Here is a 26,387-nt window from a genome sequence, read left to right on the forward strand (position 1 = left end):
CACGCCTCGTGCTGAGCTACTAGGTTGCGCAGAACCTGCAGTTTCAGTTTGTTTTATTCACCATTTTGTGTAGCTGTTGGTAAAATTAAACTAAATTCCTGTCTTTAAATACGTTTTTTATTATTTGTTTTCATTTTACGTGTGGGTTTTGGTAATACCTGGCAACGCGTGTCTGCTTCCCAATAGTAATACAATTGAAAACTCTATTGTTTTCAAATTGCCCTTGTGATTTTTATTTTATAGTACTACAGTCTCCAGCCTGAGCATTTCTGAAAAATGTCAAGACCGGTGAGGTACGTACGATTGTATTTTGTGTTGGTGTGGCCCATTGCATGCACGTTGTAAGCTATGGCTGCGTACGTTAATGCTGTGTTGTTTGCAAAAAATACGTGAATTTTATTCGAAAAAAACGACCTTTTCGTGCTGTACTGCATACGTTTTAACACTGGCCCTTTCGCTGTAGGCATAGCTGGTTAGCCAGCTACTTGCATTTTGCGCGGGCTTCATTGCATGTGTAGTTGTGAAAGACCGTAGCACCTGGATGCGACTTACGTACGTATAACAGACACCAAATAACATATATGAAGCAACAGTAAACTAAATTTTAAGGGGGAAAGAATTACCCATTCATTCGAACGGCAGGAATAGCAATATAATCCTAAGACTGGATACTACCTGATTATTAGTTCCTTGACGAGACGTTTTAGCCCTGTTTGTGTTCTGCAGTACAATACAGCACACTCGTTTGTCTTTAAACCATTTTGTGGCATATTGTCCTGCAGTGATGGAATAGTGAGTAAGGGGGAATAGCAGAGGACAGTATAATGTGTCGAGTGGGGGGAGAAAGGACCTGTAATTTTTATGGCAGTAAATTAATGTATCTGTAGCGAGGCCAGATAGGGCAGTGTTTCTCTAGGTTGCCACACCCCCTTTGCTTCTTTTCAGCAGGGCTCCAAAAAAAAAAAAAAAGTTATTGGATCCTGAACCAAAAATATTTAGGAGCCAAATTCTTTTTTCAGTCATAATCTCCATTACGTGCCAAATATGAAATAAAAAAAAAATACTTGCGTAGCACATTTTGTCTCTGGTCTACCTAGCCTTTTCTGTCTCCTGTTTGAGGTATCTGATCTATGGTCTTTTGCATTTTATACAATAAATAACGCAGAAATATGCAATATATAAGCAATACAGCTGTGCTATTGAATGTGAAGTGCACAGACAAACAGTAAAATATTAATTAAAATTCGCCAGTAAGGTTAGCTTTATATGTAGTTTTTCGACTGTAATGTCTTTCACTGTTTGTAACATTTTTTAATGTTTGTGTGTGCACTTCATGTTCAGTAGTTCAGCTGTATTGCTTAAAGTGATGGGCAATCGGATATCGGTAGCATTGGGCCGATCTATGAGATTTTTCTGTATTTGTACATGTGCGGAAGCTACGTCAAGCGCGCTCAAAGTCTGTTATGCATAAGTGGCGCACAGTTAAACCAGCACGTTTTGCTAAGAAAAGCTACAAGAACAGTTAACAGTATGGAGGGTGCTAGCAACAAAATGTCATCTGTGTGGAGGTATTTCATGCTTGCTACAAGTTCCACGGCTGTTTGCAACAGCACTGCAAAGTATAATACGACCAACTTAATAAAGCACCTCTAGAAGTGTCATGCCAAAGAGTGTGAGGAGTTGAACAAAACAAAAACGGGATTATTTGAAGCAGTTAACTCTACAGGCAGCATTTGAAGGTGTGCAAAACTCCCCAGCAATAATGTAAATGCGACAAAAATAACAGAAAAGGTACTCGAAGTCATTGTTCTGGATGAGCTACCCACCGTAGTTGTAGAAAATGAGGAATTCTGCCACCTGATTGAAAACTTTGAACCACAGTACAGTTTGCCATCACGGAAATATTCTTCTGTGTCCACCCTACCTGAGCTGTAGAAAAAAGTATGCGAACATGTATCAAAAATGTTAAAAGATGTACCAGCGATTAGCATCACTGCTGACATCTGAAACTCTGTGTGCCCATTATCGCTTTTGAGTTTTAACTGCACACTGATTGGACATGGCATGCGAGACTCAGCGTGCAGTGTTTTCATCTAATACACTTGTATTGTACAGTGGTGCCTGTGGTTCATGAATGCTGTGGTCTACAAACAATTTGGTTCACAACCAAAAATTTCGTTGAAAATGCATTGGTTCGTGTACAAAATTTGGTCGACGAACGGATCTCTCAACCAGATTCCTTTTTTAATGCTAGTATAGCACCGGCGGGGCGTATGTACCAGGCACCCAACGAGCACTGAACCCAAATACACAGATGGGAAATACAAGGTTGTCAGACACCGAACTGCAAGTTGCACACACACTGGAAGATTTACACACGCTACAGACATGTGAGGATCGGACCGGGTACACACAAGACGCGGCCAAACACGTGCGACAATAGGGAAATGCAACCATTAACATTAGTGACAAAAATACAAGAGTTAACCCTGATGTCTCCTTAAATATAATCTACAAAGTGTCACATACGTCTTATTAATTAATAACTGGTATTGGATCGGTACTCGGAATCGGCTGATACCCAAAGTCCAGGTATTGGCATCAGTATCGGAACTGAAGAAGTTAAATCGGTGCATCCCTAGTATAAAGTTTGGTGGAGGGGGGATTATGATGGGATTGTTTTTCAGGGGTTGGGCTTAGCCCCTTAGTTCCAGTGAAAGGAATTTTAATGCTGCAGCATGGACAATTTCATGCTCCCTGCTTTGTGGGAACAGTTTGGGGATGGCCCCTTCCTGTTCCAATACGACTGTGCACCAGTGCACAAAACAAAGTCCATCAGGACGTGGATGAGCGAGTCTAATGTGGAGGAACTTGACTCGCCTGCACAGAGCCCTAACCTCAACCTGATAGAACACATTTGGCATGACTTAGAGTGGAGACTGTGAGCAAGGTCATCGCATCAAACATCAGTGTCTGACCTCATAAATGCTCTCCTGGAAGAATGGTTCAAAATCTCCATAGACACACACCTAACCCTTGTTGACAGGCTTCCCAGAAGAGTTGAAGCTGTTATAGCTGCAAAGGGTGGGCCTACTCTCCGTGTAAAGCCCACGTATTAAAAATGGATGCCATCAAAGTTTATGTGTGTGTAAAGGCAGGTGTCCCAATATTTTTGCAATATAGTGTATGTCCAATTTAGCCTTTCGAAGTAGCCTAGCCTGACTTTGTCATCACTTTGACATAAATTATTTTGCTTATTGTGATTCCTGTATGTCAAAAATAATCACTGCTAAATTGGTTACCCTGTTACTTAGCCACATCATTTTACATAAAACGGTACATAATAACCAGTTAACAATTTTTGCTAACATATTGCATGTTTTGAATAGGTCTGAGCGAGACTAGAAAAAGATCATTGCTATATTTAGAAGTTGTAAAATAAGTTCTACATTTGGCTGTGTAGTAGGATTGGGTGATATGACCTCCAATCAATATAACGATTAATTGAACATTTTACTTTGATTACAATTAATGAATGATTATTTTGTATTTTTGCTCTCATATTTCATTGACAATGATAGATTTCTTCAGTGAAACCTCTGGTTGAATGAGTTGGATGATGAGGCAGGTTCCTTAAGCTTAAGCAGTTTATTAAGACAGAATGAAGATGCTACGGAAAGATGTTTACACACGGCGGGTTCTGTGTCTGTTTCTGCCCCCACTGAGACTCTTCGTACAGACTCCTGGAGCCAGGGGGTCAGACAGCCTTGGTGAGAGTAAGTTGTATGAGAGGCAAAGAACATGATGAGCAAGTAGCAAAGACAGAAAGAAGCATGAAAATAAGAAATATGATAGCTATAAATGAGTGAACTAAATGAGCATAATTAAATAACTACAAATTAACTAAGGAAATGCCTCAACAAGGTTTGTACTGTAAATATGCTCAACTATTGAAGCTGGGATATTTTTTCTAATGAGAGACTATGAGTTAAAAATAATTGAAGCAAATAACAGACAAACCATTTATGGTTAGTGAATATTTCAAACTGAAATCAAAACAAATCTCTGGAAATTAAAACGTATTATGAAAAAGGTTGCAGTTTTAATGTAAAAAGCAAGTTCCGTTAAAAAAAAGTAGACAATAAATAGGTTACATTTCTTGCAAACAAACCACTTATAGTGATCACGTCTGTCTGGGTGAAATCACTATAAGGAGATGATCACTATAACCGTTTTTTTTTTTCCCCCCCTCATGTCTTGGGCAGATTCCCATCTAATTGACATTTATTATTTTTTTACGTAAATATAAGGTAATGAAATGCACAGGGTCGCTATTTACAAGATTTTGACGCTGTCATAATACAATACAGCTGTATGAAATGCTTTACCCGAATTACAGTGCTGCACAAATTACATTACTGAATTGTATATAATCCTGCATCTCATTGAGTTGTTTTTGGCAGTTTATCATGAACTTTGATGAGCCTATATTTGTAATTGAGAAATTACTTTTTCCTGTCATGTTTTCTGCACATTGAGCATTAGCCTCAGGTAGAGAAACAGACAGGTGACCACAAGGCAAGTAGGCAAGTTAAAAAAAACATTTTTCCCTCCATATGTTATATATGAAAAGACTCAAAATGAGCACTGTGAATTGACTGCTTGATTACTAGAAGTGAACTATTTAAACAGTATTTGTACAGGAATGATTCTGTCCCAAGCTTTGTGAAGCAGTTTATTTCTATAACCATGATCACTGTAAGGGATTTCCATTGTATTTTATATATTGCTAGTGTTGAAACTGATTGGTGGTATTACCTTCGGTAGCTGAAATTTTTTGTCGCCATTTCCTTTGGTAGCTGAAACTGTTTTCTCACAAGGTTTACATTTGACCTCTTTTTGTTCAGTGTCGTCCTCACTAAAGCCGCAATGTGTCCAAACAACAGGAAGGGCATTTTTCTTTGGTATAAGCTGCTGGAGTTTTCCATGTTGCTTCTAAGTGACAGACTGGATGTGGAGGAGTCACATGACAACCACGCAATAGTATGTTTTTAAAGAGACAGTACATGTCTGTCACATGTACGTGTACATACGTGTTTTTTGTAACTATTAACAGAATTTAAAAAAAAAAAAAGGAACCAACATGGGCGAAATTACATCGATTAGAGGTTCTGAATTTCATTTTGATCATTTTTTGTTTGCCAGCCCTACTATATAGTTATCTATCTTTATCTTATCTACCAACAGTGTTGAATAACTTGCTGTTGCTGAGAGTTGTCCCACCAGACAGAAAGCAGCGCCAGCAAATCACTTCCTTTTGCTCATTGTCACTATAAAATACAAAATATTTCCATACAGCAGAATAAGAATGGCTTTTTGTGACCAGTTCTTGTTCGCCTTTCTCCTCTTCACTCATCTTTGTATGCAGTGCTCATTCCAAAGCATTGCCGGCAAACTTCAGACAGATTTAAAAAAAAAAAAAAAAAAACTCTATACTAGATAATGCTGAAAATGAACCATCATTAAAATTGCAGCAGATTATGTTATGCAGTCCTTGCAATGTGACAATTGCTTCTGCATGAAGTGCCATGTCAAAGGATCCAGCAATTAACTTGCACTGTCCAAAAACATGAAAATTGGGTGTGAGGACCAAACTGCCCAAACTAAAAAGCCTCCCCATGCGGTCACTAGATGGAGTAGGAGTGTTGTACTTCAAGAAAATTTTCTTGATGTTTGAGAATTGGGTCAGAGTCTCTGGTTCATACTCCCCTGACCTCAAATAGTCCACAACTTCTTTTTCTGCAGAGTAGATCTCCTCACACTCGATTTCAAAACCAAAAAAGTCCATTCCATCGCCAGGTATGGCTGACATTGTGTGCTCACTGGCAGTTTCTTCTGCTACAGGAGCAACTGTGCCACACTGCTGTCAGAAGCTCCTTCACGTTCCTCACCCTCATCCCTTAACCATTGAAGTTTGAATTTTGGACAACTGACAGCAGCAAGAAGTGTGTCTTTGTTGCCCAGTACATCTGCAAAATGAGTCTAGATGGCCTGAAAATAACATAAACATATATATTGTAATTGTATAATTAGACTTTACTATTTAGGCTACAGTGCAGGGTATTTACTGTAGTCCAACAATCTGCCTTTTGTGGGATGAACAACATACAGTATACTAACCATTGTTGTGATTTACTCAAACTAGTAGTTTGATTTAATCTTTGCTGTGACGCTGTTAAATATATTAACATTTTTTTTTACCTTTACTGACTTCCTTACAGTATACTGCAGTATGTATAGGAACATAGCTTGACAATGACATCTGTCAGCTGTCATTCTGGAGAGGCTGCCTTTCAAAGAAAGGGTCTGCCATCAGGACTTTGAGCGTGGGTAACAAAGCCCCATAAGAACAGTCATCCCCTTGTAAAATGTCCAGCGCAGCTGTAAGGGGCTTCATTACGATGCAGTACTCATGCAAGAACTGGTATTCCTTTTCATTGAAGCACTTAACTCTAAGCTTGGTGCACAAGCTATTCAGCTCATTCAAGGGAATTTCTGTGATTCTAGAAATAGCCTCGTAAAAGGAATTCCACCTTGTGCATGATGGTACCAGAAGCTATCTCTGGCTGGCTTTCTGTACTTGTTCTGCTGCATATGTTGATCAGCTTGCCTTTGTCCAAAGAGCTGTGCATTTTGCAAGGCTAATCCTATATACAGCTTTAATTTTTGCATTGGAAGTTACATATTTCTCAATATGACCAGTGGAAATTAGGCTAATTGTATGTGATGCACACCTGTGGATAGGGGGATGACTCAGCTGACCATTTTTTTTCAGTGCAAAGTGCTTCTGTGACATCTGTAGGAGACAGATTATGAAGTCTCTGTAAACAAAATCGCCCTTAAAATATTAACATTAGACTCATACAGGGAAAACGGGCAAAAATTCCAGTTAGCACTTTTTGTTTACAAAGGTCCTAACTAACAACAAAACACTCCATATGAATAAAAGCAGGTGCCTCAACAGGCCATATGCAAATCCGTAGCTGCTTTAGTCTGGCAAGAATATAATAAGTAAGAAATTATATAATTATAATTATATATAATTATGAATAAGAAATATAATTTATTGCATATAATCATATTCATATAATTTATTGCCACACTTTACCACTTATAGTGAACACGTCTGCCTGGACGAAATTGATAATTTATAATTGGATGATCATCATAACCGATTTTTTTTTCTTCTTCATGCCTCAGTCTAACGCCAGCCACAAAGTTCAACGAATAAAACTCCTCTTCTTATCCATGATTGTAAGACAAGGCAAACATCTTAAAGCCCTTCTCTAATTTACTCGTTGGTACTTTGGAGAAGCCGTTTACAGCTTTTGTAAATCCATGTAATTTTTCACAAACCGGAAATGAGCGAGCCTAATTTACATAAACACGGAAGCTGACGTGCAAAGAGCCCACTGACACGAGATTTCACGCCTCATTACCAGTAATGTGTCATTCGCAAACAAGACAGCTCTTTGAGCCGACTCTTTTTAGTGAACGATGAGAGCCGGCTCCTGTTCAAGAGCCGTTTTATTAATGTTTATAGAATTGTCCGGGTTTTTGAGCTGCCTAAACATTAAGGACAACATTGGCCGGAACACGTTGTCTTCCGAAAAAGCCCGCCCACAAGACGGCGTTTTATTTTTAATAAGCTCAAATCAGGTCACACTAATCAGCATCAGGTTAAACAAAGAGATGGGCGGTTTTTTAATAAAGAGCCGTTTAGGAGCCGAAAGAGCCGACTCTAATTGGTGAGCTGAGCCACATGAACCGGTTTGCTAAAAAGAACAGATATTCACATTTGGTAGAGAGACACGAGGAAAACAAACAACTGCTCAACACTGGCGGGCAGTGTAACTTGATGCTCTTAGTGTCTTTTTAACACACGTTTTACTGAGATCTACTTGGATCCCCTGCACTTCATCACAACTGTACTTGATAAAGATCATTACTTGGATGTGGAGATAAAGCAGCGCGCACGAGAAATGATGCAGGCTGCGTTGGATATGGAGAACCCGCATGGAGATGGAGAAGCACATGAGAGGGAGCGCAGAGCTCAGAAAATATGGCTTGTCTGTCTACACCATATGAGGGGCATGCAGCCTTGTTGTTTGGTATGTTCGATGAGATCCTCCAAGAGAGTATCCCAAATAATAGGCAGGCTACTCTGTTCTGACTTGCTCTATATGTGACTGTCAGATGATTTAATTTTTTTGCCAAGGGATAACAGATCTAGCAATTATTAAAAATTTACAAAATGTTCATTCATGCACTAGCCCTATTTAAATAAAATTTCTCAAATCTTTCAAATGTCTCAAATGCCAGGCAGATGGCAAGTTCAACTGCTCACCAGTTAGATAGTTATCTCTCAGAAGTCCCCATCCCCGTAAGTGATGACCCACTTGCATACTAACCAAATAACCAAGGCCGCTTTCTTGACCTGACAAAGATGACATGCAAGTACTTGTCTGCTCCGTGCACAGGCACTGACAGCAAGAGACTGTTCAGTGCTGCATCTCATGTTCTCTATGAGAAGAGGAACAGACTTCACCGCGATAAAGCAGAGAAGCTACTGTTCATTAAGTAGAACCTTCCACGTTTCCTCAAGAAATAGACTAGGCTTATTTGGATTTATTCATTTTGCACATATGTATGCTTTTCCTGGTGCATTTGTTGTTGTTGAAGGCTATGGCAATCTTTCAGCAGTTTTTAAAGCACCTGATCTGAATGCACTTTGTTGTGGTGGTCCTACAGAGAATGTTAAAATACACTTTAATGCACTTTGTGTTTTATGAGGGAAGATATTTAATTTTACAATGTTTCAGCAGTCAGTTATAGGCCTGTAGGCTATTCAGGAGTGGGGCAAGGTAAAACATATTTAGAATTTTATTTTATATTGTGCATTGTTGGAATGTCAGCATTCAGTGCAAAATAAATATGTTCATAGTTTGTAATTGATTAATTCTTTGAAGCATGAATATTAATTTATGCAATTGAAATGTCTTTAGTTTAGTGAGGTTACTACACACACAGTTTTCGATCCAAGCTACTACAGATCCTAAAATCCCTGCAGCTTTGAGCTTAAGCAAGAGCCGTTTGTGGGGGACAACATCAAAGGCCTTCTGGAAATCTAAGTAGATCACATTTTAGGCCTTTTTGTGATCAATTTCTCTTGTACCTTCCTCAAAGAAGTAAATTAAACAGGATCAACCTCTCCTAAATACATGTTGGCCATCCCTCAGAATGTTATTTGAATCCAGGTAATCTACCATTTTCACTTAGATTATAGCTTCCATTATTTTTCCAGTAATGCTAGTTAAACTGATTGGACAATAGTTTGCTGGATTGCTTCTATCTCCTTTTTTGAATATGGGCGTTATATAAGCCAGTCATAAGATACCCCACCAGTAGATAACGATTTCTGGAATAGTAAAGTTAAAGGTTGGCTAATAATATCCCTCATCTCTCTTAAAGCTACGAAGGAAATAAATAGCCGTTGTGTTGTTATTGTTAATGGTTACATTTCCTTATTGTTGTGAATGAGTTTGCCCATGTGTTGTGTGTACCAGGTCCGATCCTTGTGTAATTAGCTTACATAAATCTCCCACCGTGTATGCATCTTACAAAACGGCGTCTGACAACCTTGCGTTTACTATGTGTAATTGGTTCAGTGCTTGTTAGGTGCCTGATGTAATCCTTTTCAGGACTACCAAATACAAGTAACCATGTAATTGGTGGGGAATTGTTCAAGCTGGTGAATGAGGGATCAGTATGGAATAGATGGGCAGGGAATGCAATGCTGTTGTTTAAGTGCAATGCACTTATTTAAATTGTAATTAGAATTCCTTCAGTTTTGTTTCCACAGACAACAAAAATATGATGATTATTATTTTAAAATATTAATTTGTTTTTCTACAGGAACAGGAAAGTCGTGAATTACTCTCAGTTCCAAGAATCAGATGATGGAGGTAAGCAGCTTTACACAGGAAACTTTTTATAACGGCTTTTTAAGCACTCTATGATCACCAAACCTTAAGCCAAATTTCGAACAACGTTTGACATTAAAATAGATGGCACTGCAAAAGACACAATTCTAACAATGGCATCATGTTTTATTTGTTTTTTTCATGCTTGGTGGTGTGCAAATGGAATGTGTTCATTTTTGCTTTTATTTCACAAAGATGAAGGCTATGGCAGAGAGTCTGAGAGGCCCAAGAAGATGCGTGCTCCACCCAGAGAAGTAAAACACAAGAAGAGGGGGGGGAAGAACTCTCAGGAAGACAGGTGAGATGCCTGACCAATAACTTAGATTTAAAAGGTGTCAATAGTGGCATCCAAGTGAATCAGCTGCAATGTTATGTCATTCTGATTTACCCTTCAGTATTATGACCATATAGACAGACACAACCTTAAAAATATCATTAGAAATAACACAACAATATAAATGCAAGTTCAGCCTGATTCAGTAATGGCCTGAAAGTTTAGTTTTATTTTTTGTGTGTGTGGTCTACATTTCTTTATATATAGCTATAGGTAGCTTTATTATACATTATATCACACAAGGATCTATTCTCTCATCAGGTTGCATAAGTTTTAAGTTACCCAAATTCTCCCCTCATCAGCACAGCACAAGTCTTGGGTCTGACATTAAACTATATCTGCCCCTGCAAGCGATCCTCCAACTTGCAGGGAAATTTTTTGGGGTTTAGTGGCGGGATTGGCACTCCAGCCACCGTAAAACAACTCACAACTGCTCAATTAAAACAAGCTAAATATTCTTTTGCTCTCCGTGGGAGTAGCTTGCAGGAAGGCTGCACGCACCATGAAGGGGATGGGGGAAAGCCTTCGGGAGCCTCTTCCCTGGAAGAGTTGAAACGGTTGGGGAGCTAATAGGGTCAAGTCTGCTGGGGATCAGAGCTAGTGTGGTGCTGAGGCGTCGCCTGCTGCATGGCGGTGCTTGAGTCCCAGTTTGAGGCGGCCCATCCAGATAGGTGCTTGGAATGTCTTGTTTCTCCAGCAAAATTACCATCTTCCTCTGCTGTCGGGGGAGTTTCATAAACTCCTCATTTCGGTGGTCGCACTCTCTGAGGTACGCAGACTGGGTAGTGGCCAGATATCTGTAGGTGGGTATACCTACTTTTGTTCTGGTCGATCTCTCACCTACCATACTCAGGGAGTAACTGTTGCTGTAGTGGATCAGCTTCTTACAGTGGTGTCTGATGTCACTCCTTTCAACAAGCATATTATGAGACTCAGGCTAAGGCACTGCTTGGGTGTCTTGCCTGTTGTCTTGGTGTGTGCTCCAAATGCAGTGAGTGATGTCTCATTGTGGGAAACATTTTACTCGCAACTTCACTTGGTGGTTGAAGGATGCCCAGGAGGTGACACTGCTCAGGTCATGGGTGACTTCAGTGTGACCATTGGCACTGACAGGGCTGGCTATGAGGATTGTACCGGTCCCCATGGGTCTGGAAACCTGGGTGAAAGTGGCTCCATGTTCCTTGACTTTGCGAAAGGTCAGGGGCTACAGGTTGCTGGGTCCAGGTTCCAATACCCCGAGCCGCATCGTTGGACTTAGTACTCCAATACTGGTGGGTGTGGCAAAGGAAATCGATCACATCCTTGTGGACAGATGCTGGAGGCTCCGGCAGATCTGCAAGGTCTACAGAAGTGCCCAGTTTTTGAATTCTGACGACAGACTTCTTGTTGCTACTCTGAAGGTTCAGCTTGGATCAACTAAGATGGATGCTTTATGAAAATCGACAAAGGCTGCAAAGAACCTCTGCTGATATTTGCGCTTGTGCTGAATGAGAACCCCGAGTGCAAGGATACGGTTGATGGTAGACTTCTTAGGCGTAAAACTAGACTACTGCCCTGTGGGTCATTCTGAGACTTCGCGGGATCCCCTTGAAGTTACTGAATGTCATGGCTGGCCTGTACACTGGTACTGTAAGTGCTGTACAAAGTGGAGGGATAACTTTTGTGTTCTTCTCAGTTAATTTTGGGGTTCACCAGTGATGTGTTCTTGCTCCAACTCTGTTCAATGCTTGTATGGACTAGGTGTTGGGCAGGGTCGTGGGGTCTAGCGGCTGTGGGGCGTCTGTTGGTTAAGAAAGATTTACTGATCTTGACTTTTCCGATGATACTGTGATCTTAGCAGAGTCAGTAGAGGCTCTGATTGAGGCTGAAGAGACTGAGCGAGGTGTCTGAGTGTCTGGGATTGCGGGTATCCTGGATAAAGACCAAGATCCAGGAATTTAACGACTTCTTAGGCACAGCCTTCAGTAGTGTGTCTCTCCGCAGGGGGAATGTCAACCTTGTTGAGAAGTTCATTTACCTTGGCAGTGACATTCATGTTTCTGGTGACTCTTCCTATGAAGTCAACAAACAGATTGGAAGAGCATGGGGGGTCATGAGGTCGCTGGAAAGGGGTGTGTGGCCCTCCCGATATCTTTGCAAGAGGACGAAGGTCCAAGTCTTTAGAGTCCTGGTGCTTCCTGTCTTGCTGTATGGCTGTGAGACATGGATGCTATCCAGTGAGCTGAGATGAAGACTGGACTTCTTTCGTAATGTGTCTCTTCAGAGAATACATTGGTACTGCTGGTTTGACTTTGTGTTGAATGAGTGGTTGCTAGAGGAGTCCCGAATGAGGTACTTTACCTGCATTGTGAAGGAGCATCAGTTATGGCACTACGGCCATGTGGTGCATTTCCCTGAGGGCGAACCAGCTCGCAGGATCCTCATTGCTGGGCACCTAAGTGGCTGGACCAGGCTAAGCGGATGCCCACATAGCACCTGGCTACAGCAGATGGATAGCCATCTCTGGAGCATGGAGCTGGACTGTGTATCTGCCTGGGGGATCTCTGGCCAGGGTCCTGAGGAGTTTTGCTGTGTGGTGGGTGCGGTAACATACTGCATCAGTGCATGCTCCCCAACCTGACCCGATCAGCACCAGTTTCACCAACTGTCCATAACCTGAAAAAGAAGCAGCTGTGCAATCACTCTAATTACAGACGCTCCTCTACTTAAGAACAAGTTGCGTTCCGATAGGCTGTTCGTAACTTGAAATGTTCGTAAGTCGTTATTCGACATCATTTTAAGGGTATACGCAAGTACAAAGAGCAAGGATGCTGGGAGTATGCACGCTATGCTGCTGTGCAGCAGAAGTAGCAGCCAGAAGTCGTACTAGGTGGAATAAATTGATGTTGCGGACAGGAAACGGGAGCCCAAAGAACTCAATTTGGACTTACTGTCCTCTTCGATCGTAAGTTTGAAGGTTCGTAAGTAGAGGAGCATCTGTACTAAATAAAGCAAGAAAATCAGGTTACATACTAAATGTTTTTAACAACAGGCAAAACCTGGTTGTATTTGGTCATTTTCAGGAACATGATAATCCTTCAACAAAACGAAGTGTTACTGTGTAATGCAGTATTTGAATTTTGTACAGTTGGCATTACCTTAATTTGTTAGGTAATTTATTTAAATTTCCATTTGTAGCTCTGATTTAATGATCCCTTTTCCTCTAATAAGCACTACCGTATGCAGTTATGATCAAATGACACAAAACCAGATAAAATGTTTTTACATCGCTCAGTAAGCGGAAAATCAGGGCTACAATCATGTAGTGTGAACTTATACTAGAAGCTGGAATTTGCACAGACATGCACCAAGCGGGAAAAACAAGTCATCCAATGAGAAACCTGCATGCAGACCGTGAGAACTGATATGTGCACTTGTAGATTTACGCATATGTAAATGAATACCAACCAATGCTTTGAGATGGCTACCGTGATCTAGGTCATCTCCCCAATCAGAGCCAGCAATTTCGTCTTGTCTTTACTCATCAAAGCATAATGAATAGGGATTTTGCCGTAATTTTCATTGTGAAACATTTTTCCATTTATGTTCTCATTACAGTTTAGTCTGAAATAATCTTTCCTCAATTTTCTTTGACGAAATTAACACTACTTCCATCACTGGACAACAACTTCCCTCACTGAACAACACCCCAAAATACTTAAACTCCTCCACTTGACGCAGCAACTCATCCCCCATCAGAAGAGGACAATCCACCTTTTTCCGGTCATGAAACATGGCTTCAGACTTGGAGGTGGTGATCTGCATCCCAGCTACCTCACATGCAAGTCACCATCCAACAACACTAACAGGACCACGTCATCCATAAAAAGCAAAGACACATTTCTGAGGCCCCGAACCGGCCCCCCCCCCCCCCTTGTGGCTTGGCTATGTCTAAATCTGTCCATAATAGAGACAATTAGAAACATGCGGACGCAAATCCAATGATACAATTACAAAGTTGATCATTGAACTGCGCCCTTAGGTGCTCTGGTGCCAAGTGCACTTATTATGCACTCTTATGTTCGAACAGGGTGTTCGTCATGGACAAACTGTGGTTAGCGTAGAAGATCAATAACTGATCACTACTTTGATTTTGATCGGGTAGGCCATTCCTCCCAATAACACCCTTCCAGGTTTCACTGTCATAACTATATAAATATATATTAATTTATATATTAAATATTTCACATAAATGTGAAAGTGTCATCATGTTGCGTGTTTGGCTTTCTGAAGACCACAACATTGCATTTGGTTGTGTAGAGGCATATCACATGTAGTGAAATGCAATTAAAAGAACTTGCGTCAATATCGAAATGAGCGTAAGGGTCATTTCCATGCCACACACTCATATTTTGGTGTTTTAGGCTATGCCACTCAGGATAAATGGCACATATCTGCAGTATATTGGATATTTGAGCAAGTCTTACCGACAGTTGCATTTTCATTCACTTTTAAGTGTGTCCAGACAACTAAGGCTTTGGCTATTTTTGTTGATGCTTTAAAAAATTGTAGTTGCGTTTAATTGAGTAATTGTATTGTCTCTTGTGTATTTGCCTTGATTAGCTTGTCCTTTACCTGTTCACCAAATAATCTGTGACCCAGCCAGCAGTCCAGCGTGCTTCCTTCTTTTTTGGTCTCATTCATGTTCGGCGCTCTTAGGAAAACAGTAGCAATTCCTTAGAGAATGTTTCACACTGACTGTCTTCTTCAACTGCTCTTTTAGTGACAACTCAGATGACCAAGACTCCAAATCCAAAAACGATTCAGCAGGTGGGTCTGCTTTTCAGTTAACATCATATGAAATATCTTGGTATTATTTTTAACTGTTGTTATTTCAAAACTTGTCACAATATGGTGAAAGTTAAGTTTCTGAGGTACCACCAGAAAAATGTCTGTCCTGTCAACCATTGAAGCACAACTGTTTTGGTGTCTAGTTATGAACAACATTTTGTCTTCTCTTTTAGATGATTTTGGGAGTGAAGAGGATAATGATTTTGCAGAGGAAGATGGCAATGGAGGGGGCAGCGACTATGATCATAAAAAGACTAAAAGGGGCAAGAGAGGGAAAAATGAGAAGACAAGTAAACGGGCACCAAAGAGAAAGCGGGCTGCAGGTATGGAGCACCATGGAGACTAGAGCTCACAAACTGAGTAGGGAAATATCTGGATCATGTTTGTCAACTTTAATATTTAAGGTAAAGGTTTCCTTCACCTGAGTCTGTTAGTTGGCTACAGACAGGTTCAAGTTTGGGGGGTCAGAGCACAGGACCAACCAGCATCCAGAACCCCTGGAGAATTTGAGGTTAAAGGTATTGGTCAAGGGTCCCACGGTGGCATCATTCTGCTGGCCAAAGGTGTTGAACTGATGACCTTCTAGTCACAGAGTCAGTCCTAACCCATATTTTCTTAAACTTAAACTAAATCAGAGCATAAATGGTGTTCATGCCCAATAATATTTTTTGTTAGTCACTTTCGAAATGCTTGATAATGGTAAATTGCTTAATAAATTGTAGACTCTCAATATCAATTTATGCTGCATGTACAGCCCAAATGCAGTTATCGGAATGAAAATACTGAAAAATATTTAATAGTTTGAATGGTTTTTCTGCATCCCATTTAGGGCTGCTGCAGTTAGTCAATGTACATTATAACATTGATGCTCAAAATGCATCAACATCAATATTTTAAATTGACGCATTCAATAATTTTTATGACATTACCTTTATGATTTGTATAATGCTGTAGGTGTGCGTGTGTGAGTGAATGGTGTGTGAATGTGTCCTGCGATGGGCTGGCCCCCCATCCTGGGTTGTTCCCTGCCTCGTGCCCATTGCTTCCGGGATAGGCTCCGGACCCCCCGCAACCCAGTAGGATAAGCGGTTTGGAAAATGGATGGATGGATTTCTATAATGCTTCAATTCATTATAAGAAATATTGTTTTTTAATATTGCCATGTAATTATGGGAGCAGTTCAAATTATCACAAAATAAAAAGGTGGTTTGTACACTGAAAAGTTCAGTGGTATACGAACGCTATGTACAACCGCTATGCACGAGAGAAAACACACAGGCACTATTCTGGACATTGGGCAGTATAGGGAAAACCACCGCAAGTGTTGTTAATTCATGTTTAAATTTCCATTAGTATAGAAAGCTTTTAATATCTTCTGTCCTTGTATATGCTAAATACACTCATTATTAAAGCCATAAAGTTGTCTGCCTGCTACCTTAAAATTTTCATTGAGTAAGTGCTTGAGAAAATGTTTAGGCTGAAATATGGTCTTATTCTGCATTGATTGATTGGTGCCGGTGTGTGCATGTGTTTGTGCTTTTTGGGATCAGTGTTATCGTAAACTAAAACTGAAAGTAAATTAAAAAAAAAACTGAAATGAAAATGAAAACTATGTTTGCAACAAAAAACTGAATTTAATCTGCAAAAAGTGTTGTCACATCACCACCATCTTTTTACTTATGTTACTACAATATCTTTGAAATACCACTTTGAAAAGATGCGGTCCCTTTGTTCACCGCAACTTAAGTACTTATTGCTTTCAGGATTTATCAAAACAGTCACGTGGTGTGTTCCACTAACCGAATTTAATATGCATAAGGATATTCCAAATTGATACCTATTACTAATTTTGGGCATCACAGTATGCATCTCATTAATATTTTAAGCGTATTATTAATCTGTTTATCGAATTGTGGGTGAAAATAATGTTCATATTGTGCCAAAATGCTGGCATCCATTATCTAAAGCCTTATCTATATGATTCTGTGGACGAAAATTAACCTTTCAGATTAATCAACCAATTGGTAGAATAGTTGATAGATTAATCCATAGAAAAAGAGTCATTAGTGGTGGCCCTAATCCCATTCAGTATAAAAACACTGTAAACTTTAGTAGTTGTATTCCTGTGGTGCTGGGGAATATATATGGTTTTGGGACCAGTCCACTGCAGCCACCACAGACACTCTGCTTGTTAAGAAGATACCACTTGTTGGATCTTGGTTAGACTTTGTGGAGACATTGTAAGGGTAACAAAATATAATTGATTATTTTTAACGGATTTCCCCAACGTCAAAGTAGCCCCATAGAGTGGTAACAACAAAAAGGGCAGTTTTGACACTTGATCCTGTTAAGATGATTGGTGATTTGATGGATCTTTTTCAAACTTTGCAGTGGAATTGCGTGGGCGCCAAACTGTAAGCAATTAAATTTTAAAAATGATCACCCCAAAATTGAAGCAATGCCATGTAAGGAACTTTTCCACCGCAACAGGTACCAGAAATTTGGTACTTCAAGAAGGTACCAAAAGTATGGTACTTCTTACTTTTAGTTCTGTATATGGCCATTATAGCGCAGGGAGTTTGTTTTGCTAAAACTTTTTTACTCCGTCATAGGTTACCTCTGCTACTTTTATATGAGCACTGCGTGCATTCTCCTTATATTCTCCTCTTATAACGATAGACGAATTCACTTTTTCATGTCATCATGCCTTTGTAAAGATGGGTTAATATTATTTTTCGTTTAGATATTTCTTTAGCTATATGTGAATGAGGCAGTCCGTCGCATTCTTCTGTTATGTCTTAACTGCATAATTTACATCTTCCTCAAAGTCATTTGCTAAAACGAGATGACCTCTCTGGTTAAATGGTATGCTTTCTGGATTTTTCTTAAGCACCTGAGATTTGATGTACGCTTCAACATTTATTGAAATTCCTAATTCTTTCATATACTCTTTGTAGTAAATCGTCTCCACGCCTTCCCAGGTCTTCGTAAAAAATATAATATTTTCTCCGATTTACATATCATAGCCAGATGAGTTCGGAGTGGTGAGAACATTTTGCACTGCTCGGTCAGCAGAGTTACAGTACTGAAGTGGAGAGCGAAGAGCAGACGACTACAGAGCAAAACAAAAGGAGGGAGGAGGGTGAAGATTATCACTACAGAACTAATCAGTGTTGTACTGTTAGTCACCTTTGCGCTGTTACACGTCTTAGTGATTTAAACCGGAGATACCCCCCCCCCCCCCCCCCCAAAAAAAATTTACTTGTAAGTACATATCACATTGAAAAATCGTATATCAATCCTCCTCCTTTACCCGTTGTAGCTCTTTGTAAATCTTGGGTCCAACATTGGCTCTTTGCTTTAAAAAGGTTGCCGATCTCTGTCCTAGCCATAGAGAAGCATAACTAAAGCAAACTAATTGGCAAATAGGATATGCATAGACTCCCACTTAATACACAAATAACCTTGATACACAAATACAATGATCTAGTCATGTTCACACAAATTGTGTGTGATCTGGTCATGCTAAAAAGGAATAGTTCCAAAGTCATAAAACGTCCATGCCCATGGAAATAATATATCACTATCACTAAATAAATGTTTGCTGTAGCCGGTTAAACACAACCACAAAAGTATCTTACTGATTTCTGACGGTCCAGCCTCTTCCATGGCTGATGGAGCTGCACTGTTAGTGTCACCATCTGGAATGATTCCTGTTAGAGAGAGGTGTTGTACAAATCGATTCGTTGCATACTTGACTGCTGATTTTGTTTTTCTTGTCCCTGCAGATGACAGTGATGAAGACTTGGAGGTAAGCAAGAAAGTGCGGCAAGTACGACAAGCTGCTTCCAAAGCAGTGTCCAAACAGAGGGAGATGCTGTTGGGTGATGCTGGCAGTGAGGATGAAGACCATGATGATGATGAACAGGCCTGCGTCGACCGTAAGGACCTTGATTTGTGGGTTTAATTGTGATGGTTTTAAACTAGTAAACTACTATGACTATTGAATTAAATAGAATACTATTGTTTTGAATCATTTTCTTCCTCTGGCGTGCGAGACATGTGGCACTTAAATCCAGGGGTACTGGACTTCTGTCAAATGAATAATGGTGACTATATCTAGTGTAATTTTACCTCGAAACATTCCTCCAGTTGAACATTTCCCCTCAAGGACTGTGGTGCTCTGATTACAGTACCCTATAAGGTGATCTCTTGCATCATCACATACTGAACTGAAAATACTTATGGTGATTATTTTATATTGTAATTGGTATTTGATGTGTAAAAGTGTGTAAATCCTAAATGGGTTTTTAATTTCTCTCAATGTTTCAGAGGAATCTGGAAGTGATGAAGACTTCATGGTGGACGATGATGATGACAGTGACTATGGCGGGTCAAAAAAAAGAAATAAAAAGGTCATCAGGAAAACCAGGCCAGACAGGAAGAAATCCCCCAAACCAAGACTGAAGGCCACAGGTTATTACTGATTCAAATTTTAATAGCATTTTCACTTGTTATGTATTTTTTGTTCTGGGATGATATTCTAATGCATAACCTGTTTAATAGTTTTTTATAGTTAGAGATGCACTGATACAACTTTTTCAGTTCCAGTACCAATACCGATACCTGGGCTTTGGGTATCGGCCGATCCTGAGTACTGATCTGATACCGGTGATTAATAAGACGTACGTCACACTATGAAGAGGAGATGGAGATTATATTTGAGAGATCAGGCTTAAATACTTGACCTAAATACCTTATTTTGGAAAACAATGTAAAAAAAAAAAAAAAACACGCACACCCAAATATGTATGAAATAAATTACTATTAACGTGACACTGTCAACCTGGTAACAGTAAAGTAACAGAAATTCCAATTTAGGTAATGTTATAAGAATCTGTCTACAACTCGCTGTAGCATCACTCACACTCCACTGTGACAGTAGCCCTTCGTTGACCACGAGCTGCAACGTATGTACTATGCAGGTTAAGCTATTCAATCCTGTGCTATCCAAGGCTTTTTTCATATTGCTAGCATTGTCCCGCAAAATCACGTGCACTTTAGAGTAGAATGGTCTCGCAAACATTTTTTCTGTGATGGCAAACTACCGTGGTTCAAAGTGTTCAATCAGGTGGCGGAATCCCTCATTTTCTACAATTGCGAGGAGTTACTCATCCAGAACAATGAATTTGAGCACCGTTTCTGTTATTTTTGTCGCTTTTACACTATTGCTGGGGAGTTTCTCACATCTTTGCAATGCTGCCTGTAGAGTTAACTGCTTCGAACAATCCCCTGTTTTTGTTCTGTTCGACTCCTCACACTCTTTGGCATGATGCTTATGCAGGTGCTTTATTAAGTTGGTCGTGTTATACTTTGCAGTGCTGCTGCCTCCCCGTGAAACATTGGCTTTGCAGATATTGGAACTTGTTGGCCCAGGAAACGTGAATTACCTCCACACACATGTTTACTTCATCTTTCAAAATAATTTTGTTGTTAACTCTCTCCATACTGTTAATTGTTTTTGTACTTTTCTTACCAAAACATGCTGATTCAAATGTGCGCAGCAGAAGCACGTGTATGAATACAGAAAAAGTTTATGATTTAATCTCATACATCAGTCCCATAGTTCGGCTCAATGCTACTGATATCTGATCCACCTATTTAAGCCATTATTGGACCGATATCCGATATAGGCATCGGATTGGTACATCCCTAATTATAATTTTATAATTGAGCATTTATAATTACATTCATTTACCTCTAGGAAAGTAGCCATTTTTCCACAACAGGAGCCTTTTTCAGAAACCAGATGCCTTTTCAGGAACCAGGAACTTCTGTCGCATTCTCACTGCAGGAACTGAACCCTATTGTAGTTCCTCAGGGGCAGTTCTGGAACATAGCTTTAGTCCCTACTCCAGAGTAGGTACTTTCCACTTGACCAAGAACTGTTAGGCAGGGCTTACAGTAATCATTTGCTGATTAGCACTGGTGCTTGTGGCCAACTATCTTAGAAGCTATGCTGAATATGAATATGAACAATCAATCAATCAATCACTTAGTCACATCACATTGTTGGTAGACTGGTACAGTACATGTGAGTGAAATTCTTGTGTGCAAACTTCACAAGCTGTAGTGGTATACAAAATATACAAATCCAAAACATAAGAATAAATATGCACATGAGTGAATATGAATGCAAACTATACATTTATATATTATATATATCCCGCAAAGTATGTGTGTGTATGGAATGTCCATAGATGAATGAAAAAGGCAATTATGTGCAGTATAGATAGCATGAAGTGTCGAAAAGTGCCAGTGAAGTGTCTATGAAATACTAGTGGTCAGGGTTCAGCAGTCTGATGGCCTGATGGAAAAAGCTGTCCCTCAGCCTGCTGGTTTGGGGCTGGATACTGCAATACCTCCTGCCTGACAGAAGTAGGTTAAATAGTTTGTGACTGGGGGGACTGGAGTCTTTGATGATCCTCCCGACTTTCCTCAGACACTGGTTCCTGTAGATGTCCTGGAGGGAGAGAAGCTCACCTCCAATTATCCTTCCAGAATACTGCACCACTCTCTGCAGAGCTTTGCGGTTGTAGGCGGTGCTATTGCCGTACCAGGCAGTGATGCATCCAGTGAGGATACTCTCAATGGCACAGCGGTAGAAGGTCCTGAGGGTGCGGGGGCTCATGCCGAATCTCTTCAGTCTCCTGAGAAAGAAGTGGTGCTGTTGCGCCTTCTTCACTGTTTTGACCGTGTGAACTTACCATGCGAGTTCCTCCGCTAAATGTACACCTTGGAAACGGAAGCTGCTCACTCTCTCCACAGCAGCGCCGTTGATGGTGATTTGGGTATGTGCACCTCTGCACCTCTGGAAGTCTACTATCAGCTCTTTGGTCTTTGCGACGTTGAGGGTGAGATGGTTATACTGGCATCAGTGTGTCAGGGCATTGACCTCCTCCCTATATGCCGACGTATGTAGGTGATAGCTCATTGGTGATAAGACCCACCACTGTTGTGTCGTTTACGAACTTCGCAATGATGTTGGAGCTGCTAGCGGCCGTGCAGTCATAGGTGTAGAGTGAGTACAGTAGAGGGCTCAGTACACACTGCTGTGGAGCATCAGTGTTCATTGTGATGGAGGATGAGGTGATGCTACCCAGTCTGACCACCTGGCACCTGTCTGACATGAAGTTGAGGATGCAGCTGCAGAGAGAGCTGCTCAGTCCTAAATCCTGCAGTTTCCTGTCCGGCTTCGAGAGAATGATGGTATTGAATGCTGAGCTGTAATCTACAAACAGCATTCTCACATACGTGTCTCTCTTCTCCAGGTGTGAGAGGGCAGTGTGTAGTGTCAGGGCTATGGTGTCATCAGTGGACCTGTTGTGGCGGTATTCAAATTGTAGAGGGTCCATGAGGGTCCCTGACCAGCATCTCAAAGCATTTGCTCACAATGGGGGTCAGGGCTACCGGTCTCCAGTCGTTCAGTGATGAGACAGTGGAGGATTTGGGATCAGGGACGATGGTGGCCATTTTGAAGCAGGCTGGGACTACAGACTGGGAGAGTGAGAGGTTGAAGGTGTTCGTTAACACTTCGGCCAACTGAGCCACACATGATTCAAGGACACAGCCGGGGATTCCGTCAGGGCCTGCAGCTTTGCGTGTGTTCACCTGTCTGAGGCACTTCCGCACATCCTCTCCAGACACAGTGTGTGTACTGACGCTGTCCTCGATGCGCACGCTTTCCGGTCTCGTGGTGTTCACTGTGTCGAATCTAGTGTAAACAGAATCTTACAGATTTGTTAAACAAATCTAGCATTAACAGAGGGGAACTGAGGAGATGGAATAATTTTTTTATCTCATTTACATCAAATACATTAATGAATACCTTTTTAAGCTTGTGCCTTCATATTTCTGTACTGGAAAATTCATTTGATAACCAACATGTCTTTGCCGAGGTCGGTGATAAAACATGCCAGCAGTTATTAGTGGAATATTGTGACTTCGTTTTTGAATTCTGTGGAAAACAAAAGATCAATCTGTTGACCAAATTTAGGGGTGCTTGCAGAATTTTACCCAAAGGTTACTCATACACAACTGTAATTGCTCAAAAATCATGAGAAAATATGACTGAAAAAATCATTCATCTCTGCACCTCATTTTACATTTAAGTTGTTGACATGTTTATAAAAAAAACACATATTTCGCAAGTGAAAAAAAGTCTAAATGCCAAGGGCACACACAGTACATCCCGGCATACTGCAGGTGCCCACGGCCATATTTAAAAATCCCCGCAGTTACCAACAGAACAACTTGTTTGTCCTCCATTGTTTTGGGGTGGCAGTATAGTTTGGTATGAAATAATGTGAAGCTTAACTTATGGCCCTTTTGTCTCTCCTTTGCGTATTTAGCATAAAGGTGACAGTTCCTGTTACGCAGTGGGAAAGCAACACGCAAAACTACAAAAGATCCAGGTCGAGATGGCCCAGGAACTAGGTTTATTAACTTTGGTGGGAATGTGTCTAATGATGGGCCATTATTCACCACGGTCTCTCTTTACAGTCTCCCCCAGTCCTATAAAAACTAAAGGCAAGGGGCGTCCAAGTGGTCTGAAGGTTACTGAAAAGTCATCTCCTAAAGAGGAAGTTAACCCAGAGAGCCCCAGTGGAGAAGATGAAGATGATGAGCTTGAGAAGAAGACTCCCTCCAAGAAGACAGAGGAGGTACCAGAGGATGAAGATGATGTATCAGAAGAAGAAGCTCCATCTGGGGAAGACTAGTTAGATGTATGTGGCAGTCTGTTTGGCCGTTCACTTTTTGATTCTTTTTACCTTTAGAACTTTAGAGTATCCTGTTGGCCTGGCTCAATGGTTTGGACCAGTTTATTCCTGAGTACTTTTTGGTGCACACAAGAATATGCGTGTGTGTTGTCTTAGTTATTAGTCACACGCCACGTTTATCATTAAGCTACCCTTCACTAAAGCTTACTGAACAATTAATGGGTCCATATTTCCTTAACTAATGTTAAAGTTTAATTGCAGTTTATTTAGAATGGTATGTGTGTGTGTGGGAGGGCAGGGGTTATGGGGAATCAGGTGCTCATTAGCTTGTGTTGAATATATTACAAGGCTTTGCTGTGTCTAAATCTAGTCTAATAACGAATATGAACAGAGGCTAATTTGTTATCCTTCTAATTACCCTTCTAACATTAAGGGTATCAGAACATGTGGGCTTCTATGAATGTAATCTTGTGTAGAATAATGATAAGATAGGATGTCTTTGTTTCCCACAGGTTCTCAGAAATTGTATAATGTTTACTTCATCTTTCAAAGCTAGTCATCCTAAAGTCAACTGAATATAAATGTTAGATATGTTACATGTGTGCATGGGAGTATGTAGTTGGCCTGCTTGCAATTGTATCAGTTTGGGAATCGTTCTAGCCTCGATCCTACAAGAACTCCTATCTTTGCTAGCAAATGATGCAGCCTTTCTAAGAATCGTAACACAATTTATGTGAAAGTATTATGGAGCTATGATTCTTAGATTGTGAACATAAAAAAAATGGTATCACGCACTAGGACAAGTTCTGTAGCGTTATTGCTAAATGGTTAATCATAAGTAAATTTACCTGCCTTTTCATACTTAAGCTGAACTGAGCATTCTACAATCCATTCAATCTGTTGACCTGGTTCTCAACTTGGGTGAATGTTCTTTGGATCTCTGGGGCAAAGAGCACTGCTAAGCTCAGGTACACCTGCTCATGGCTTGCGTGGGAGATGTACCTCGTGGTTCATTCCTTTGTACCAGGCAGTTTATCATTTTGTGTTTTCTCTTTCTTGATTTTTTTTCAGTAATATTAGTTTATTTTTAAAAATAAAATCTATCATGATTTAAAATCGACATCATATCCATCTCTTTACTTGTGAGAGCAAACAAGCTCCTATCTAGGCCCTTATGCCATACCCACTTTTTTAGAATTTCTTTTATACCAATCCCATTCCCATATCTGTGTTGTGAGTTCAAGAATTACGTTGTGTTTCACATAACCCACAGTGAACGATGGTGTAGTTTGGCAATTTCAAATGAATAAATGTCTCTTAGCTGTAGTGTAAACAAGTTAAGGCTTAAAAATGGATAGAAAAGCTTTTGTCCAAGTATCTTTATGTCATTGTTTATCCTCTAATTTGACTGATTGGAAAACACAGTACTATATCTTAAGTACGATGTGATGGAGCAGACGCTAAACTTCAGATGTGGAAGGGCTAAGTGTCTGGGATTGGAATCCTCTTTCATACCTCATCATGGTAAGGTAAGAGCTAGGATTGTGTAATCTTATGTGCTATGATGTAAAGCTGTGATTGCATGACGTGAGCATTGAGAGAGTTTTGTGTGCGTGCTGAGGACACTTTATCCTCCTTTGTAGTTTTCTACTCCATTTACAATTGGTCTTCAAATTCTGTGATTTGGCGTGTTTTTTTCTGAATTTAAATATTACAAAGGTAATTACATCATCAAGGGTCCAAAGGGAAGTAAGTATCTGTAAAGTTAAGCATTTGCAGTCTGATTTCTACATTCTATGAATGAATCTAAATTGACATTGCGAAATGACACCTGGGTATAAAAATAGCTATTTGAATTTCTTAACATCTACTGGCATGCAGATGTCTTTCCTTCCTTTTGGTAATGTAGTAAGCAGCAAGCACTAAGTGTAATTACCTACCCCCCCCCCTGGCATGAGGAGGATTACTAATAATTGGAGGGTCTTTAGCAGGCAGCTTTTACATTGTTTCCCTTGTGTAAAAAAAAGTCTGGAATCTTGATGCTGTTAGTTGTCAATTTTTGTAATCAACATCTTGTAATCAACAAGCTTCAATGTAACCATTGAATTTAATATTCTGTCTAAGCAAGCTGATAATTTTGCCATCATTTCCGGTGTGTTTTCTTGTTTTTAGAATGGATAAACGGCTTTAATATTTTGTGTTCATTTTTTCTATTGGTCCAAATTATGAGGCGCTGTCATGAATGCAATCAAATCAGAGAATTTCACAGCACAGGTGCATGTAGGTCAAGTCACAACCACTGTGCTTAATACTGAGCAATGTATACTCACTGGCCGCTTTATTAGGTACACCTTGCTCCTACTGGATTGAAACCCATTTTGCCTTCAGAACTGCCTTAAT

The 26,387-nt window shown here is 40.2% G+C and overlaps 1 protein-coding gene across 1 annotated transcript; it reads left to right on the top strand.

Moving 5' to 3' along the window:
* Positions 1 to 25,107, top strand: nucks1a (nuclear casein kinase and cyclin-dependent kinase substrate 1a). The gene is made up of 8 exons (XM_049021656.1): positions 1 to 293; positions 9,976 to 10,025; positions 10,239 to 10,341; positions 15,140 to 15,186; positions 15,381 to 15,530; positions 18,996 to 19,148; positions 19,540 to 19,683; positions 23,770 to 25,107. Exons 1-8 carry the CDS (start codon positions 277 to 279, stop codon positions 23,985 to 23,987), a joined length of 882 nt encoding a protein of 293 aa, XP_048877613.1. The 5' UTR covers positions 1 to 276; the 3' UTR covers positions 23,988 to 25,107.
* The last annotated feature ends 1,280 nt before the right edge of the window (positions 25,108 to 26,387 follow it).

Source organism: Brienomyrus brachyistius, chromosome 8 (genome assembly GCF_023856365.1).
Source record: "Brienomyrus brachyistius isolate T26 chromosome 8, BBRACH_0.4, whole genome shotgun sequence".
Lineage (NCBI taxonomy): Eukaryota > Metazoa > Chordata > Actinopteri > Osteoglossiformes > Mormyridae > Brienomyrus > Brienomyrus brachyistius.